Source organism: Littorina saxatilis, linkage group LG5 (genome assembly GCF_037325665.1).
Source record: "Littorina saxatilis isolate snail1 linkage group LG5, US_GU_Lsax_2.0, whole genome shotgun sequence".
Lineage (NCBI taxonomy): Eukaryota > Metazoa > Mollusca > Gastropoda > Littorinimorpha > Littorinidae > Littorina > Littorina saxatilis.
This window is the reverse complement of record NC_090249.1, coordinates 36544110-36563412: the sequence shown is the minus strand read 5'-3', so window position 1 is coordinate 36563412 and position 19303 is coordinate 36544110. Positions and strand designations below refer to the sequence as shown.

General features: G+C 39.2%; 1 protein-coding gene across 1 annotated transcript in view; it reads left to right on the top strand.

Annotated features, from left to right (window-relative positions):
- Positions 1–17141, top strand: part of LOC138967014 (serine/threonine-protein kinase PLK1-like) — a 93313-nt gene extending 76172 nt beyond the window's left edge. Inside the window, exons 5-14 of the mRNA XM_070339458.1 lie at positions 482–699; positions 1233–1328; positions 1784–2065; positions 4586–4709; positions 5226–5358; positions 6736–6807; positions 7295–7457; positions 7785–7914; positions 9207–9326; positions 10147–17141. Coding sequence (XP_070195559.1) covers positions 482–699; positions 1233–1328; positions 1784–2065; positions 4586–4709; positions 5226–5358; positions 6736–6807; positions 7295–7457; positions 7785–7914; positions 9207–9326; positions 10147–10356 — 1548 coding nt within the window. The 3' untranslated portion in view covers positions 10357–17141. The remainder of the gene's footprint in view (positions 1–481; positions 700–1232; positions 1329–1783; positions 2066–4585; positions 4710–5225; positions 5359–6735; positions 6808–7294; positions 7458–7784; positions 7915–9206; positions 9327–10146) is intronic.
- The last annotated feature ends 2162 nt before the right edge of the window (positions 17142–19303 follow it).

The window sequence follows — 19303 nt, the reverse complement described above, 5'->3', positions numbered from 1 at the left end:
GGGCTGAAACTCCCATGTTCACTCACGTTTTTGCACGAGTGGGTATTTACGTGTATGACCGTTTTTACCCCGCCATTCAGGCAGCCCTACGCTGCTTTCGTCGGAGTATGACATGTCTTCATGCTTTTGCATTGTGTCCTAAACTTCCTTCTTCTTTTGCCTGTTCCAGTCCCTAGTACACGTACTGAAGCACACCCTTAAGTGTTTGTCTCAGCCCTGCAAGTCCAACAAATTTACTAGCCAGAGAGCAAATATTACTTGCCAAACCAACCATTTGTTTCACCAACTTTACTCGCATTTGGCGAGTAAATAAACATTTCTACTTGCCAGTTACATGTTTCTACTCGCCATGGCAAGTAGCCACTTTCTGGGCTGTGTTTCCCTTGTGTTTTCCTTAGGCGTGACGCTAGTACAAAGTTTCTATGACATATCTTCATGCTTTTGCACCACATCTTAAACTTTCTTCTTTTGCCTGTTCCAGTCCCTGGTACACGTACTGAAACACAGAAAATACCTGACGGAGCCAGAGGTTCGGTTCTACATGCAGCAGCTTGTGGAGGGGGTGCAGTACGTGCACCTCAAGAGCATCATCCACCGTGACCTCAAGCTGGGCAACATGCTACTCAACGAGGACATGGAGCTCAAGCTAGCTGACTTTGGCCTGGCCACCAAGGTCGACTTCGAGGGAGAGATGAAGATGTGAGTTTGCTTTAGGGAGAGCGATTGATTAGAGAAGTTAAAGACCTTAATTATCTGACTGAGAAAGTTAACTAGTTATTGGTTGAGCATCATGTTATGGTGATTGGTGGAGCGAGCAGTTGTGTTAACTTTGAGGGTGAGATGAAGATGTGAATTGAGTGGGTAAAGTTGACTTGTCCATTTGAGAAGTTAAAGAACTAGTATCTGATTGAGGAAGTTATAGTTGGTTGTTGATTGAGCCTCATATTGACGTGATTGTTCGAGCTGTAGTGTCCTCTTTGAGGTGGAGATGAAGATGTGAGTTGGCTCTAGGGAAAGATTTAACTTGCAACATATTGAATACAGAAGTTAAAGAACTAGCGTCTGATCTTAAGCTGGATTTTAGTCTTGCTCTTGTTACATTTATTCAATATCTAATCTTACTCAAAACCAAATTTTGTTTTACATTTGATTACATTGATGAAATGGTTATGATTATTCCTCTTCCGTTGTGTTTCTCTTTGTAATCTAATTGATTGGTATTCTGTGTGCAGGACGGTATGTGGTACACCCAACTACATTGCTCCAGAAGTCCTGCAGAAGAAAGGCCACAGCTTTGAGGCAGACATCTGGGCTGTAGGCTGCATCATGTAAGTCCAGTACATTTCAGTGTCAGATTATGAATAATTGGCATTGCATAAGTGTAGTGCTCAGGGATGTTGTTTGGCATCAGCAATCAGGACCATGCCAAAACTTATTTTAAATTGCCCACAACCAGAGACATAGAAAGAATGTATGTCTCTGCCACAACTTAGCTGTCATTTTCAGCTCTTCAGTTTGAAGTTGTATTGGCAACTGTCTGAGAAGGCAGATGAAAAATAGCAAGCATCAAAAGATCAGATTCTATATAAAAAATATTAAAAATTTAAACTTGCTTGAAAATGACCCGGAGAAGTATGACTAAGTTCTTTTTCAAAACATGCAGTAGTAGTTTGATTTTTTTTTTTTTTAACAAATAAAAAAAACAACGGTTTGAATTTGGTATACGGCTGTGTCGTTTTTTTGTTGCTCTTAGCATACTTTTAACACTCTCTTCATTTTGCAGGTATGCCTTACTCGTGGGGAGACCTCCGTTCGAAACTACCACACTGAAGGAGACGTACCTACGAATCACGGAAAACTCCTTCAAGGTCCCCTCTCATATCTCGGGACCTGCCGCCAACCTCATCCGCAAGTGTCTCAACTCCACCCCCAGCCAGCGCCCCACCTTGCGTGAGCTGAACGCTGACGAGTTTTTCACCACCGGCTACATGCCCCGCACGTTGCCCCCTTCCTGTTGTACCTCCATGCCAAAGTTCCCCGCCCACTACAAGTCCAGTAGTAACAGGTGAGAGGGAGGGGGATTTACCTATGTGTTTGTGTACCTGTGTGTGTGGTTTGACAGTCTGCAGCCCTTATTGCACCTGTGGCTAAGGTGATGCACTACAAGCCATATATAAGCCGGATCTAGTGTTTATGCTTGAATGTATACATACTTGTGGGTGTATATTGTGGATAGATCTGATTAGGTAGGCCCACACACTCCCACTCAAAACAACATGTGCACTCAATACAAGTCATTTATCAAATCTGTTGTTCATGTTGGTGTTAACAAGTGTCAGAAGTACTGGAGTACTCTTTTTTATTGATCAGAACGTTGTGTCAAACCTGAGAGGCTGATAACACCACATTGTTTTGTGTTTCCTGTCCCCCAAAAATACATGACCCCAGATAATCACACACAAAACAACTCTCTGCACATGTATTTGTTTCGTTTGAACAAATGCTGACTGTCAGGGTGAATGTATGTGTATTTGATTTGCGTGCGTATATACTGGCTGTATGAGTGGTTGGAGTGAAGATCATCTTCCTATAGTATATGTCAGTGTGTTTGTGTGTTTGCATCACGTGTCTGTCTGTCTGTCTGTCTGTCTGTGTGGCTGTCTCTCTGTATGTCTGCCTGCCTGTCTGTCTCTGTGTGTGTATGTTGAGTCTTGTCTGCCTGCCTGCCTGTCTGTCTGTCTGCCTGCTGTTTTGTCTGTCTTTCTGTCTCTATAACCTGTCTTTATGTACATCTCTATTACTCAGACCACAACCTCCAAATGCACACTCAGCAAAGAGAAACAGAAGAAGGCACAGGAAAGCAGTAGCCCCAGTTTGTGAACCCAGATAATTGCAGTCATGACGGAGACATAAAGCTTGCTCCTATTTGACCTAATGGTGGTTGCATGAAGCACATACATTCCTCGCTACACTAGGATGACACAGTGCGCTGAACCCACACAAAGAACACCAGCATTCTAAAGAGCATAGCCCTCAAACTGAATATTTATCATTGCTGTCAACCTAGCATTCACTCATGCATGTGTGCATTTTCAATTAAGTTAATGCAGTGAAGTAGTTATTATTTCTATTCTTGGCCATCTCTTTGTAACTTCAGTGCCTGAAATGAAGTGGAGCACAGAGAGAGTGTGTACATTATCAAAGATCATTACTAATACAGAATTTAAAGAATGAACACAATTATTGGTTGCTTAGATGATGCAAGTGTCAGCATTTCTATTTTTTTTTAATCTATGGTGTAACTTTGAACACAGAAATCATCTTAGTTTGTTTGAATAAGAAAGCAAGGAACATAGCAGGTGATTGTTTGTCTTGTTGTTTTTCTCTGAGTTTTTTAATACTTTTAACGCTTGCTTGTTTAAAGAAAAGAGGCAAACTGAATAACTTTGTCAATCTTCTGTGCATGCACATGCATACATGCAGTTGTATGCACTCACGGACCCTCAAACACATATTACAAAGTACAGTGAAACTCCTCCTCTAAGACCGCCCAATGGAAAACTTCCCCCCTTTTTTAAGCCTTGTTTTTTCAGGTTTTCTGCTCATAACATCTGTACATTTTTCTCAACTATTGAGACTTCCTATAATTTAAGACATGATTTTCTCACATTTTTTTAAGTTTAAAAATGGGGGTTCCACTGTTCTCCATTTCTTTTTTCTTTAAAGGCATACTAACGCACTCCCGTGTTTACAAAGTGTAGTTTGCCCACAATCGATGTCAAACGCACCATAAGACCATATAATGATGATACGTCACCATGCGCGGACCATAATACATGCATTATATATATTACAGCTTGTTCTAGCCTCTGAAAAAGTGAGGATGTCAACAAAGCCGCGGTGTTCTCTCCCTTGCATCAACGTTACATGTGTTGCCAAATCTATAAATAGGACGATCCAGATCAAAATGAAAATTCAAATATCTCAACATTTAAGGGGTCCTAGACCACAATATTTTGCAGGGAACTTAATTTAGTCTGTCTCCAGCTGTTGGTAAAGCAATTAGCGTGTATAGTCATCGAGTACATATGGCTTTAACAAAGCCCGACCTTCCCCATTCCCTACCCTCACCCAGAGCGTCTTCATCGGCCATAAAGTTACAACATCCAATAATATGATAATAATAATAGAACATTTGTATAAGCGCTTCCCAGAACTTGAAGCACTGTCAGACATGACATTTATGGGTTTTATGAATGAACATGTATGTAATATGAGTACTTAATTAATGATGAAATGATGCTGTTATTAGTATGAATTAATTGACAGAAGACTCGTATCGTGAGAAACATTATTATTGATTCGCATGCCTTATTGTTGGAATGAATGAGAGGAGAATAACGAATGCGTATAAATGTAATAGTATCCTTCTGACTATCAGTCGGTATTTTAGATAATTCATTCCTGACAAGCGCTTTACAGGTTCAATGAAACAACAACATAATATATATGTGGTGCTGAATTCACATTCATCCTAGTTCTGTACTCAAACAGCTGGTGTAATGAATGCTTGCTGTGTTTTCAGACCGATGTCCTATGCCTTCCCCAACGAGTCACGCTCAGACCCCATGGGCCAGCTGGGCAACGCTTTGAGCAGGATGCAGCTCAACTCACGCTCAGAGAACCTTCTAGAAGAGAAAGAACTAGAGGTATGTGCCGCTTGGTCACTGACATGTTTGATACGGTACATGTTGATAAAAACAAAATGAATGATTGATTTCTGCATGCAATGTTTTCTTGTAGAAGTTTTGAACAGCTTTTTTTAGACATCAGATTGAAATCTTGAGGTGAAAAAGGGATGGTCGATTGGTTGTTTATTTGTTCTGTTCGGCAGTTAATGCTATTTGAAAAGAAGCATTGTGTGCGCTTACAAGACATAGTGAGTGAATTACAGAGATTTCACAATTCTTTGAAAATGTTCCTCAGAGGTTTTTGCGAGTTGTTGCTTGTATATAAAAAAAAGGTTTTTTTAAATTATCTGAGAGAAAAGGAGTGCCTTGTCTCTTAGCTTTTGCCAAGTATGGGAACCTCGTCAACGCAATGGCCTAAGGAGAAACGACCTAGCTCCTTCTACGACTGAGATAATAAGCAATTGCACGACCTACTGCCCTTGTTCTTTCTATCCTGTGTCTGTTCTAATCAACAACACCTAATTCTGTGTCCAGGCAATCGAGAAGCGCTCCCCTCGCCATTCCCCAGTGACGGAGAGCCAAGGTCATGGCCCCAGTATCAAGGCCGTTGCTAAAGAAGTGGCCGCAGACAGAGCTGGAGACAGATCACACTCACCACCACAAAGAGGTTAGTAGTAGAGGTTTTATTTCTTCTAAATAATATTTCACTTCACTTCCTATGTTTTAAGACCTGTCAGCGTCAAAGACTTTTTTTTTTAATGCGTTACTTTCTTGGTGGTTCTTGTCAGACAATCTAGACAATCTCTACAATTACCTCCATTTTAAGACTCCTTTTCTTGTAAAGCCTGAAGTTCTTAAACAGTTTAGTTCTTCAAACAGGGAATCTATTATAGCAGCAGTGTTGATGAGAATTTTTGTAACTTCATGAGCTTTGTAATTGAAATACAGGTTTTTTCCATCATCTCAGTAAGATGAAGAAAATACCTGTTGTTACTAAAGAACCCACAACCCTTTGGTTATTACTTTTTATATTTAGTCAAGTTTTGACTAAATATTTTAACATCGAGGGGGAATCGAAACGAGGGTCGTGGTGTATGTGCGTGCGTGCGTGCGTATGTGCGTGCGTGCGTGTGTGTGTGTGTGTGTGTGTGTGTGTGTGTGTAGAGCGATTCAGACTAAACTACTGGACCGATCTTTATGAAATTTGACATGAGAGTTCCTGGGTATGAAATCCCCGAACGTTTTTTTCATTTTTTTGATAAATGTCTTTGATGACGTCATATCCGGCTTTTTGTGAAAGTTGAGGCGGCACTGTCACGCCCTCATTTTTCAACCAAATTGGTTCAAATTTTGGTCAAGTATTCTTCGACGAAGCCCGGGGTTCGGTATTGCATTTCAGCTTGGTGGCTTAAAAATTAATTAATGACTTTGGTCATTAAAAATCGGAAAATTGTAAAAAAAAATAAAAATGTATAAAACGATCCAAATTTACGTTTATCTTATTCTCCATCATTTGCTGATTCCAAAAACATATAAATATGTTATATTCGGATTCAAAACAAGCTCTGAAAATTAAATATATAAAAATTATTATCAAAATTAAATTGTCCAAATCAATTTAAAAACACTTTCATCTTATTCCTTGTCGGTTCCTGATTCCAAAAACATATAGATATGATATGTTTGGATTAAAAACACGCTCAGAAAGTTAAAACAAAGAGAGGTACAGAAAAGCGTGCTATCCTTCTTAGCGCAACTACTACCCCGCTCTTCTTGTCAATTTCACTGCCTTTGCCATGAGCGGTGGACTGACGATGCTACGAGTATACGGTCTTGCTGAAAAATGGCAGCTACTTGACTAAATATTGTATTTTCGCCTTACGCGACTTGTTTCTTTCTTTTTTTGGACGGACCTAGCATCATTTTGGTCATTACTTAAAGTGTGAAGCCGTTTACTTTGAAAATAGTTCATGGAGCATTAATGTTGCAGAAACCTTGTGAAGTGCATAACTGTATCCCTGAGTTTTAATGTTTGCTGTTTCAGAACCATCACCCAAGCAACGGTCAGCTGCCAATTTGCTGGAAGTACTTTCCACTTGCCTGGAGCATATGCCTAGTAAGCACTTTTTTCTTTGTTGGTTTTACTATTCATTTGAGCACATGAGCTAACATTTGTATGTGTTTATTTGTTTAATTGAACTGATGGACAGTAAACACACTTTTGTTGTTGTTGTTGTTCTCAGTTGCCGAGACTATTCTAAGTAATGTTCGTGGTGTAACCTTCTGTTCTAAAGGTCTTTTGGAAATGCTGGCATTATGGATGTTTCAAAAATGCTCAAATGATGACGTGACGTGATCGCATTGTGCACAAAATAGTCTTAGATTGTAGAGTCTCTAAATGGGAATTCAGCCGTATTCTGTTCCATGGCCAGAATCTATGAGGTGTTCCAAAGATGTTCTGTCTAGACTATGAGGTGTTCTAAAGATGGTCTGTCTGGACAATGAGGTGTTGTAAAGATGTTCTGTCTAGACTATGAGGTGTTCTAAAGACGTTCTGTCTGGACAATGAGGTGTTCTAAAGATGTTCCATTTTACTCTCCCAGACGGCAGCCAGAACCCACCAGCCATGCCTGACAGCAACATTGTGTGGGTGACCAAGTGGGTGGACTATTCCAACAAGTACGGCTTTGGTTTCATGCTCTCTAGCGATGCTTTGGGTGTTCTCTTCAACGACACTTCCAGAATACTCATGTCTCCCGATGGACGGTAAGTTTTGTCTATATTCATGTCCAGCTGTGTGTTTGTGTGTCCATTTAAGTTTTGTTTGTTTGTTTATGTTGTTGACATGTTGGCATAAGTACATAGGTGCATCATAGATGAAACCTGAATTCAAGCAGTTTCTTGTTTAGTGTCCAGGTACTGTACTCATTTTTCACTTTGAGTTTGATTCTAACAATTTGGTTTTGATACATCAAAGAATAAAATTCAGAAGTGTACTACTATCTGGTAAGGTATGGTCATAAGTTCTTGTCTCGCTGGTGAGTCGTGTTTTACAGATTCATGTATTGATATATGTGGTTTTATTTTTCACAGGGCTATTCAGTATTATGACCTGACTGGCAAGCTGTCTGCGTACACCCTGGACTGTGTGCCTGAGGAGCTTGACCGCAAGACCACGCTGCTTCAGTACTTTGCCCGATACATGGATGAACACTTGATTCAGGTGAGTCAAACAAATCTGTGTAGAATACTGCTTTCTTCAACCTAATCCACAGTCCCAATCATGCTCCAAGCATATGTGACGGGGAGACCTAATCCACAGTCCCAATCATGCTCCAAGCATATGTGACGGGGAGACCTAATCCACAGTCCCAATCATGCTCCAAGCATATGTGACGGGGAGACCTAATCCACAGTCCCAATCATGCTCCAAGCATATGTGACAGGGAGACTTCTGCGTCACCCTTCACAGCAGACTCTGCAGTTGTCGGCCGTAGAGGAGCATGAGCTATTTATAGCTCAATGTTTCTTCTACGTCGCTCACACCTATCAATAATTGTAGAGTTCTGTTTGTGATAGGGTCTAACTGCTACGATCCCTTTGTATGTTCTTGATAACCTTTGTGTACCCATAGCAGTTTTTACAGGGCTAAGAAATTAGCTCTAAACTTCTCAATCCTGTTTGACTGGGTTTTGCCTCCAAAGGTGATTGTTGTTTGTTTGTTTGTTCGTTCATGGGCTGAAACTCCCACGGCTTTTACGTGTATGACCGTTTTTACCCCGCCATTTAGGCAGCCATACGCCACTTTTGAAGGAAGCATGCTGGGTGTTTTCGTGTTTCTATAACCCACCGAACTCTGACATGGATTACAGGATCTTTTTCGTGCGCACTTGGTCTTGTGCTTGCGTGTACACACGGGGGTGTTCGGACACCGAGGAGAGTCTGCACACAAAGTTGACTCTGAGAAATAAATCTCTCGCCGAACGTGGGGACGAACTCACGCTGACAGCGGCCAACTGGATACAAATCCAGCGCGCTACCGACTGAGCTACATCCCCGCCCTGGTGATTGTTGTGTTCCGACACTGGGTTACACATACAACACAAAGTAGGCTGATTTTAGGAGGCCTTAAAAGAGGAATAGCACTGTACTGTACTTGCCATAGCAGCTTTTTTCAAAGCTTTGGAAATCGGGCATCCTGTTTAAACTGGTAAGATAATCATGCTGTTTTAATCTTAACACTGTTTGGATGAGATGGGAGGATGTTCAGTGAAACCAGGAGGAATTTCAAACCTTTGGAGGCTCCTGTACACTTATCCCTAAACCTGCAAGTGAGATAACTGATGAAGTAATGCAAGGGAGAGGGAGAAGTCTGTAATGGCAGCTCACCAGTCACCGGAAATATACCTTCAAGTGGAGACCGGGGGAAAACTATCACTCCAACTAAGTCAAATGAGAGAAAGTTGATACGAGAGTTACTTCCAATGTAAACAAAGAAATGATGAAATGTTGCAGGGCGGTGACCTGGAGTGTTCTCAGTACATGGAGATTTCCTGGTCCTCCATCCTCTACCTGAAGAAGTGGTTCCGCACCACTAAGGCCATCGTCCTCTACCTGAGTGATGGTACGCTGCAGGTGAGAAAATAATTATGTTGTCTTCACCTCCCATAATTTAAAAAGACAAGTTTCACAAGAAACTCCACTGACAGCATGTAGTTACTGTGATACTTGCAATGTCAGGCCTCTATGAAGAGAGGACATCTCCCTGGAAAGGACACCTTCTGTTGATCCTTTGTCCATTTACTTGACCAAAATATGCCTGTCCTGACAGGCTACCTGCAGTGTAGGGTCACTTTTGCCTGGTCCCACAGGTGTCCCTTCAATGCAGGTACCACTGAAAATGCAGGTACCACTGAAAATGCAGGTAAATGCAGGTACCACTGAAAATGCAGGTAAATGCAGGTACCACTGAAAATGCAGGTACCACTGAAAATGCAAATTTTATGAAGAAAAACCAACTTACAGTTTGTTGCTTTATGACTGATACAGCTTTTGCGGCTCTTACTCCTTCAAGGGAAACAATCCATAATATTTTTTACTTAATTTTATGATTTGCTTATCTCTGTCCAGGCCTCTTACCTCGATTTTCACAGGATTTGTATTTCTTTAAGCTGGCTAGTTACTTGCACCTAGAAGAGATAGATAAGTAGATAAAGAAATAAGTAAAGAAAGAAGTAAAGAGAAAAAGAAATATTTAAATTAATACAAATTATAAGCCAAAAGCAAAAAAGTTACTTAGTCAAAATAACAACAACAGTATTTTCTGGTTATTTTTTGTTCCCTTCAGCTTTCCTTTGGTCAACTAATTGGTCTGTCTGATTTTTCAATTTCTGAGCAAGAAAAACGACATCAAAATCCCAAAACACACCAACTTACTTCCCACTTTTATTTCCAGGTCAACTTTTTCGAGGACCACACCAAGCTGATCCTCAGCAATGTCAAGAACGAGTACCTCGTGACCTTCATCGACCCTGACCGGTGCGCCAAGACCTACAACATGCGTCAGATCATGCAGAGCGGCTGTCGCCAAGACATCGTCGACAGAATGGCCTTTGCTCGCTCAATGCTGAAGAATCTTGTGGATATTGAAGGCGCGGATATATAAGGTGTTTTTCGACGACTGCTGATGATGAAGCAATTCCAAAACTTGTGTGTTTGTGCCTTTTGGCTTTCTGATGTTGACTCTTTGTGTCTGTTCTTCCTGGATGCTTTGTGACACCAAGTGACATAGGGTTTTCAAGGCTTTAGATATTCCATGATTCTCTTCACCGGATCTGTTCTGCCTTGACAATTTTGGAAGCCTTGGAAAGTCCAATGTCCGACAACTTGGAATATTCCATGATTCTCTTCACCGGATCTCTTCTGCTTTGACAAGTTTGGAAGCCTTGGAATGTCCAATGTCCGATAACTTGGGATATTCCATGATTCTCTTCACCGGATCTGTTCTGCCTTGACAATTTTGGAAGCCTTGGAAAGTCCAATGTCCAATAACTCTGGATATTCCATGATTCTCTTCATGGATGCTTGTTTGATGACTTCAGATTAAATCCAGTGGTTGTCTGTGACTAAGACAGGTTGAATGATCAGGATGCTACCACGGTGATCCAGTCTTTCCAAGCTGGGAAGTGGGACCTGTGCATTAAAACGACTGCTGAAAATAATCCAAAAAGTACAATATTGTGCATTTCTAAACATGTTCAAGCCTTTCTTCGCATCATCTCATGTTGATAATGCCGACTGTGCGCTTAGTCCAAGTCAAACTATATCTGAAAATGTTTTTCATGCGGCCTTAAAAAAGATATTTTGAAGTGTGTATGACTTGCTTTCGCCAGTTTTGTATTATGAGCTGTGTTGGAATAGAACATTCCAGAAAAGTAAAGCGTGCATTGATATTGACTGATAACATCTCACAGAAAAAAACAAGATTGTCACTAAGAAATCGGATATTCTAGGCATTGTACTGAAAAATCAGATATTATTCTAGGCACTATGTCCCTATGATGATTTTTCATATATATGTGTATGCCTTTATCTGAGTGTGTATGACTTGAATCCAGATGGTTATATATTTTGTAATTGTAAACACAGTTCATCCTTGCCTTTCAGTCTCAGTGGAAATGATAGTCCTTGGACAGGCGACAATCTTTGTCGTGACTGCTGCACTCACGTACTTGTATCAAGAACTTCTGTCTGTCACAAAATTGAAACTAAATTGTTATAATTGCCAGATGTGAATTCACAGTCATAACAGTGCACATGCATATTGGTTGACGCAAGACATCAAGCTTAAGCAGTGGTGGGACAAAGTATTCAAACGAAAGAGTGTAATATTACCTCCAAGTCACAACACTGCATGTGAAATATTGTCTGCGCAGACACAAAATTCAAAGTAACAGAGTGTACTGTAATTGTTCACGGGCACAAAGCTGCAAGCAAGGAACCAAGTCTTCACACACTTAGTCATGAAGCTGCAAATCACTCGGTATAATATTTGTGAAATTCTTTGTGCACCTGCTACCATAGCACTGGGCAGGTTGAAAACGACGTTAAACACCAAATAAAGAAAGAAAGAAAGCACTGGGCAGTTTATGATGGACCAACCAATGTCCAAGCAAATAATCGTGTCCAAATTGTGAGGTCAGTACACAGACACAGTTTGTTTGTAATGCCTTGCCTTCAGTGTTTTAAAGAACATAAGCACATTCCATTTAAAAGTGAAGGCACCAGGTGAGGTTTAAGACTGAACTCTGCTGTTAAGAAAGGATTCTGCTTAAAGAAAAGAATAAAAAAAAGAATGAATGAGTGTTGAACGGTGATAGACATATATATCCCCTCTCATCTATGCAATATGAACTTATATCATCACGTTTGTTTTCTGCACCTTGAGTAAGCCACCAATCATCAATCTGCAGACAATAAGTGTGTGATACAGTATATATTACATCTTGAAATTATATCAACTTGACATTCCACGTACTGTCAAAAGGATTGCATGTGATCTGAGGCAAAAGACCATCACATTCAACTATTATCATGGATTGTGCTGAACCAAAAACATGCATGTCTTCTCATCAAGAGCGAGTTTCCATTATATATCGACATTATCTGATTGGTCACTCTGCTTTTTGAACCGTGTCACCGCCAAGTCAGATTATTGGTGTTCACAAATTTACTTGCCAGTTGAATTTTCTGCACGTGTGTGTGTGTATACATGTGCCTGTGTAATATATGTGAGAGCTTGTGTGTAAAAAATACCAGACGTGCGAGACGGACAGAGAGCTAAATAGCGTGTATATTAAAAATTTACTGGTATATGCAGAAAATGTGCTTGGATTTTTTGAAACAATTATAAGTTCATGTGGTATGAAAGTGTAGACGAGCACAACTGCAGAGTTAATAGATGAATTCTATAAATAATTCTGTCGGGTTTGTTAGGGTTGTGAAAGAGTGAGTACCCTTGCTTTTTTCGGACAAACTTACAACGAGTGGTACCCCCCGCGGGTTAGGGGGAAGAATTTACCCGATGCTCCCCAGCATGTCGTAAGAGGCAACTAACGGATTCTGTTTCTCCTTTTACCCTTGTTAAGTGTTTCTTGTATAGAGTATAGTCAATTTTTGTAAAGATTTTAGTCAAGCAGTATGTAAGAAATGTTAAGTCCTTGGTACTGGAAACTTGCATTCTCCCAGTAAGGTAATATATTGTACTACGTTGCAAGCCCCTGGAGCAAATTTTTGATTGGTGCTTTTGTGAACAAGAAACAATTGACAAGTGGCTCTATCCCATCTCCCCCCCTTTTCCCGTCGCGATATAACCTTCGTGGTTGAAAACGACGTTAAACACCAAATAAAGAAAGAAAGCGTGAACTGTCTTAGTCTTTATGTATGGCTGGTTAAGAATGATGACTGGTTTTTAGTGTTGATCTTTTAGTTTCAGGTCAACAGATTGACTTAATTTGTTTATATCGCTTCACACGACTTGTGTTTTGTTTTCCTATAGTTTTACATTTTGCCTTATCACTTGGTACACTTAGAGCACTAAACTTGATTGTTAGTATAAGCAGAAGTATCCAAAGTTGAAGAAACAAACTTAAAGGGAAAGGCTTAGCAAACAAGAACTCTTTGAATGTGTTTTCATCCCTAATTTCTCTGCGTAAGGAATTGGTTTAATCATGAATGAATATGCGTGGGTTGAATCGCACACAATATTCTGCTTGGCATTATGTCCAATGGAATATTTTTGGAATGCTTTTCTCAAATGTTGTTTGCCCGAACGATGTGCATGTGCTTACTTTGAACGAATCACATCCTAACAGAATATTGGCTAAAAGGCTGTTTGATATTCTGCACTACCCCACCCACATTTTTTTCCCCCTATGTTTTGTGGGGTTTTTTAAATTTTTTTTTACATGTTCCCTATTATCTTTGAAAATGTGTGTGCACTGCGACTGAGAGAGATGAATGGCAAACGTATGATACATTTACATGTATTGCTTCTTAATACTGTGTAGGGTGTATTTGCAGTAAGTGTATAAAGTAAATCGAAAAGTGTATTCCCAACATTTATGGTGAAATTGTTATTAAAAAAAAGTTATGGTATATGAATTGTCTTGTGATAAAAGACAACACTGGACCAACAGCAGGTTGAGAAAAGGACCAAATCCATTTTAAGCTCAAATGTTGAAATGATAAAAATGATGCTTATGATGTGTGTAACATATTGATGTTCTTGTTCCATGTTGAAATGATAAACATGGTGAGTATGTGGTGTGTAACGAATAGTGATGTGCTTGTTCCATAACGTATCTGAAATAAAATCATGTAACTATATATGAAAGAATTGAATGTCAAGCTAAAATGTACATATTATGTTTGGCAAGGAGTATAAAGCATCAGTCACACGCACAACTCAATCGTTGAGATTCAATCGCGCGATTCAGTCTCAAGCCTATCGCACATCACACCGTAGGCCATTGACCCGTCACACTGTGAACGATAGACGAACGATTGACGAACGATAACTCCACGCAAGCGGGGCGGAAGTGACGTGTCACAGTGAACACGGCAAACGCGCTTTGCGAGAGCAGACGCTAATGTTCGAACATCGCTCTACCTTTCTGAAAAATACCTTTCAGCATTACGCCTTTGCGAGAAATAAAGTTCCCAGACAGTTGCAATTAATGTTTCCCGACCGCTGTACACGCCTAAAACGTCTCCTTTATATCTGAGTAAGAAACTTCTTCCAAAAAGTTTTGAGTCGACGAAGAGACGCAGTCCGCCACTGTCCGCCATTATTTTACGTCACGGCGTGAAGGCCACAACAACGCGTTCTGATTGGCTCTGCCCCTGCGATTGACTGACGACTGGGTCACAGGAATAGAACAAGTTCTAAAGCTCAAAGCTACGAGGGAATCGCATGAGACTGAGTCGCAGACTTGTCGTAGCTATTTTCCGCGACTGAGTCGCCCGTGTGACAGGGTAAATCGCGCGATTGATTCGCGTATGTGACGGCCCTCTAAAAGTGTACTTTTATCTGAATGATCGACTGGGGCCGCCAAGTCGGTGCATTTGCAATGTTCAATAACTCATAAAGGCAATTACTCTTTGTCGCCCCCCCCTCCCCCCCATCTCAACCCCCATACATCCATCCCCACCCTGCCCCAAGTTAAAAAAGAAAGAAAGAAAAAAATATAAAGCAGAAATGTTTGCGAAAATAGTGTACATGTATGTGTGTATCAGCTTGGCAAGAATATGATGCAAATAAGCACCTGATCATTTTTGTTCATTTTTCAGTTATGCTTGTTTTGGTTGATTTTTGTCATTATTGGGTATGATTTTTTTTTTATCTTCGCCAGTTTTTGATCTCACCATGCCTGCCAAACATTCTCAGAGAAGAATATCACAATGAGACGATAGATTGAGTTTAAAAAGGTCTTTTAACTCAATGAAGTTAGTTACTGTTTTGAAATTATGTGAGTTAAACGTTTACAGTGTGTGTGTTAAGGACCAACTAGTTAAACAAAAGAGAGTGGTCTAAATAAGTTCTTCATTGATGATTGATTTTAATTTAATGTCATATTATAGTTAGTCACTTAGTGTTTTAAGATTTTACCTTTTTATTTTTTTAAAGTAAGTCCAGGCATCAGGATTTAGTTTTCAGTTTTGTAAATATTCTTTCTAGTTCTGTTTGAAGGCTTCACAGATATTGTTTCACATGACAGGATTGCTAAAGAATGATGCATGCTTATGGATTTATATTTTTCGAAAGTATGGCAAAGGTTAAATATGCTTGGGATTTAATCCTTGATTTCAAAGGTGTTTATAGCTTCTCTGTCTTTTTTGTTTTTGTTTTTTTGTTTGTCGATGGAATTTCAAAAGTGCCAGAAACAAACACATAATCTTACATCATAAAATGTAAACAGAAAAAAAGCCACTGACACTGATATGTATTTAGCAAGCAGCCCATTTTCCCATTTCTGCCCTAGAAGGAAATTAAATAAGAAATCCATGTCAAGAGGTTAACTGTGCAACATACTGTGTATATTGTTAACGCACATATGTTGTGTGGCAAATGTTGTGTGAAAATCATCATTATCACGAAAGGAAACTTTGACATTTTGACTAAACTAGTCTGCCCGTGCGGTACTTTGAAAAGTTGAAGTTATGTATATATAGAATTTGGCACAGTTGCACATGGTCTTTGTTTTTTTCATTCTAGAATGACTTCCAATTTTGTAGGGTTTTAGTGTTAGTAATTCTACTGTTAGTACTATGCTCAAGTTGCCTACATCTGTTTTACAAGAGAAAAGAAAAGCACAACTGCCTTTGTTTGAATACATGCCATTTCAAAGGAAAATGTTGACTCAAGATGCCATCTGGAGCATTTATATAGATCACAAATCAATGTTTTTAAGTTGAGGAACTTGTGTGTTTTTTCTCCCCTGAAGTGTGTAAGAAATAGATATTTTGTAGAGGGCAAAAACTTTGTTATTCTGTGTTTGAGAAGGAATGGAAGTATTTAAATCTCCCGAGTCTGTATGTATGAACAAAGAACACAAATTGGTACATGATAATCTTGTACAAAAACAACAAAAATGAAACACCAATTGTTTTGTGTTTGTCTTTTTTTTCTCTGAAATGTCATGTCTTCCCATGTTTTGAAAGAACTTTTTCAATGTAAAATGTGAGTTACCACCAATTTTTGCAGTAAAATTGTCAAAATATGTTTACATTTTGATTGTGTAAGGCAAAGCTTTTTAATATCAATGGTGCCTTATATCTGCCACAACCTTTCACACTAGTGTGGGACCATTTTCAGCATTGCTGGAATTTGACCTGTGATAATTCTTACATATACCTAGTGAATTTTAGAAGCAAGATCACATTCGTCTGCTGACCACACAATAAGAAGAAATATTTTTGCTGAGCTGAAGGATCATCAGTCGGTAACAATTTGCTCAGTTTTTTCCTGAAAAATGTTTGCATTGTTTTTTTGATTAAAATTTATCATTTTTTTTAACTTTTTTCTTTTCATAGTTTAATTTTGTTTGTGTTTTTTTGGATAATCATGGCAGAAATGTTTCCTTACAGAATGGAGACAAATGTATCAGCCATGCAACAGTGTTTGTACATTCCCAGTCATATAAATTGCATTTGTTTTGTTTTTCATTTAAAATAAAAGTATTCTCTTGTACTTTTTGTTTTTCCAGACATGTTTGGTATTGTGTAAATAAGTGCTTTTTTTCACTGTCATAAAAAAAATGAACACAGCTAGCTTTCTATGACAATGATGCAGGTCTTTTTTGGTGTTTCACAAAAATACAATGCTGCCTATGCATCCATTTATATTATCATTGCTGTATGATTTACAATACCAATAAAAGAAAAACTACATTTTTCCTCTTTCTTACACAGTTTGTGTGTGTGTGTGTGTGTGTGTGTGTGTGTGTGTTTGTTTGTGTTTGTGTGTGTCAGTTATTTTTAATATCCCTTCCACCAATATGGCTTTGCAGGCCTTGTGTGAGTGTGTGTGTGTGTGGGGGGGGGGTTTACAGCCTAATGCACAACCCTATGCAAAGAGTCCTAAGTGTGTGTGTCTGTGTATTTAAGTATTCTCTGCTTTACATACCGTACACAAAGACAAATGCATGCACACACACACACACACACACACACACACACACACACACACACACAAACTTTGAATATTTTTTTTCAAAATCAAAAATGTTGTGCATGTTTTAAACAGAACAAATGTGTATGAATAGAAAAAGCTCACAATTCATTTTTTGCTTTGTTGTTTTTTGTGTGCATTTGTTCTCTCTCCCTGTGCTCCTGCAATGAACAACTTGACAACAGCACACATAAAGCAAAATGAAAAGACATGCAAACAATGCAGGGAATCCATGTGTACACTCAGGTATTTACACTCATTTCTAATTTCAAGTGAGAAATGTTAACAGTAATAGCCAAAATTCATAATTTTGTATTGCACATAATTAACACAGAAAAAAAAAAGATTAAACAATGTACAGACAGTTTCAAGTCAATCATTTACTAAAACCTGTTTTAAAGTTGACATAACTTGCAATTTAATTGATTAACAGCTCTTCCATCGAATACTTGTTTGTGTGTAAAACACTAAATTGCAGTATTGAAATCAAGCATAAAAGATAGATGAATATGATTTAAAAAGTGCAATGGTTGCATGCACCATTTATCAAATAATACCATTAACCATTTTCAACAATTCGCTTGAATTTTGCAATGACATAAGCCATCCTTATGGCATTGCGAGGAAGGGTGGGGGAGGGGGGGGGATTTCTAGTTATATATATTAAAGCCACATTTATAATTGAGACATGTTCACTTTTTATAAAAATGTACTTTTACTCCATGAATAATAAAATCAACTAATCAATCAATGAATACAACAAGTCAAAAGTTTAAGAATTACATTTACTGCACATAATTAGTATGGTTTTGCTGCTGTATTCTTTATGTCAGGGTAAAAAAAACTAAAAAAAACCCAGAAAAACAAGAAATTCCTCCGAGGTAGGAAAAACACCCCCGTTGGTCAAAGGGAAATAACCATTCTCACTGCCACCAACTGAGAAGGTTATTTCCCTTTGACCATTAATATGTCCCTCTATAAGTCTTTGTAGAATCTTAATCCACCAATAACTCCCTAACCGTGTGTTTGACTGGTCCCAATTTTTGTAAGGACCGTCTCAGGAATGTATAGAACCTGTTCACCAAGTTTGGTGACGATCGGTCCGTTCATTCTTGAGATCTATATGCGAACACAAACACACAAACACACAAACAAACACTTCGACCGAATCCTATACACACCCCTATACCGGGGGTGTAACAACCTGTAGTGGATATTTTGGACACATACATGTGTGCACATCTTGAAACTTGTCTCAAGCAAAAGCAAGAACAATTGCACAACCACGGAAAAACAAACAACAAAAAACAACAAAAATAAGAGAGACAAACAATAAGAAAACATACCCCTCAATCACACACAAAGATACACACAAAGACACACACACACACACACACACACACACACACACACACACACACACACACACACACACACACACACACACACACACACACACACACACCAGGGACGTAGCAGACCCACAACATTTGGTACGGCGAGGGAGAAAAAAAAGCCGATTTGCTTCCCAGGTCCATTGATCGACGTAATGTGAGATGTGTTTGTGAACTCACTGTTTCTTCTCACATCTGCTTTTGTTCTAGTTATAACCCCTGACTGATTTATGAGGATGTGATCATCATCGGATTTCTTAAAAAAAAAAAAAGTCTAAAATTTGGTACGCCGTACCGCGTCCTAACGTCCCTGTACACACACACACACACACACACACACACACACACAGGGCCTAGCAGGGCCGGACTACCGGGGGGGTTATGGGGGTTGCGCAACCCCCCCCCCCCCCCTAGCCTAAACATGTACCTTACTTATTTAATTTTTTTTTATTATTGCTTATTTTATGCCGTTTCATGCAAGGAGCGAC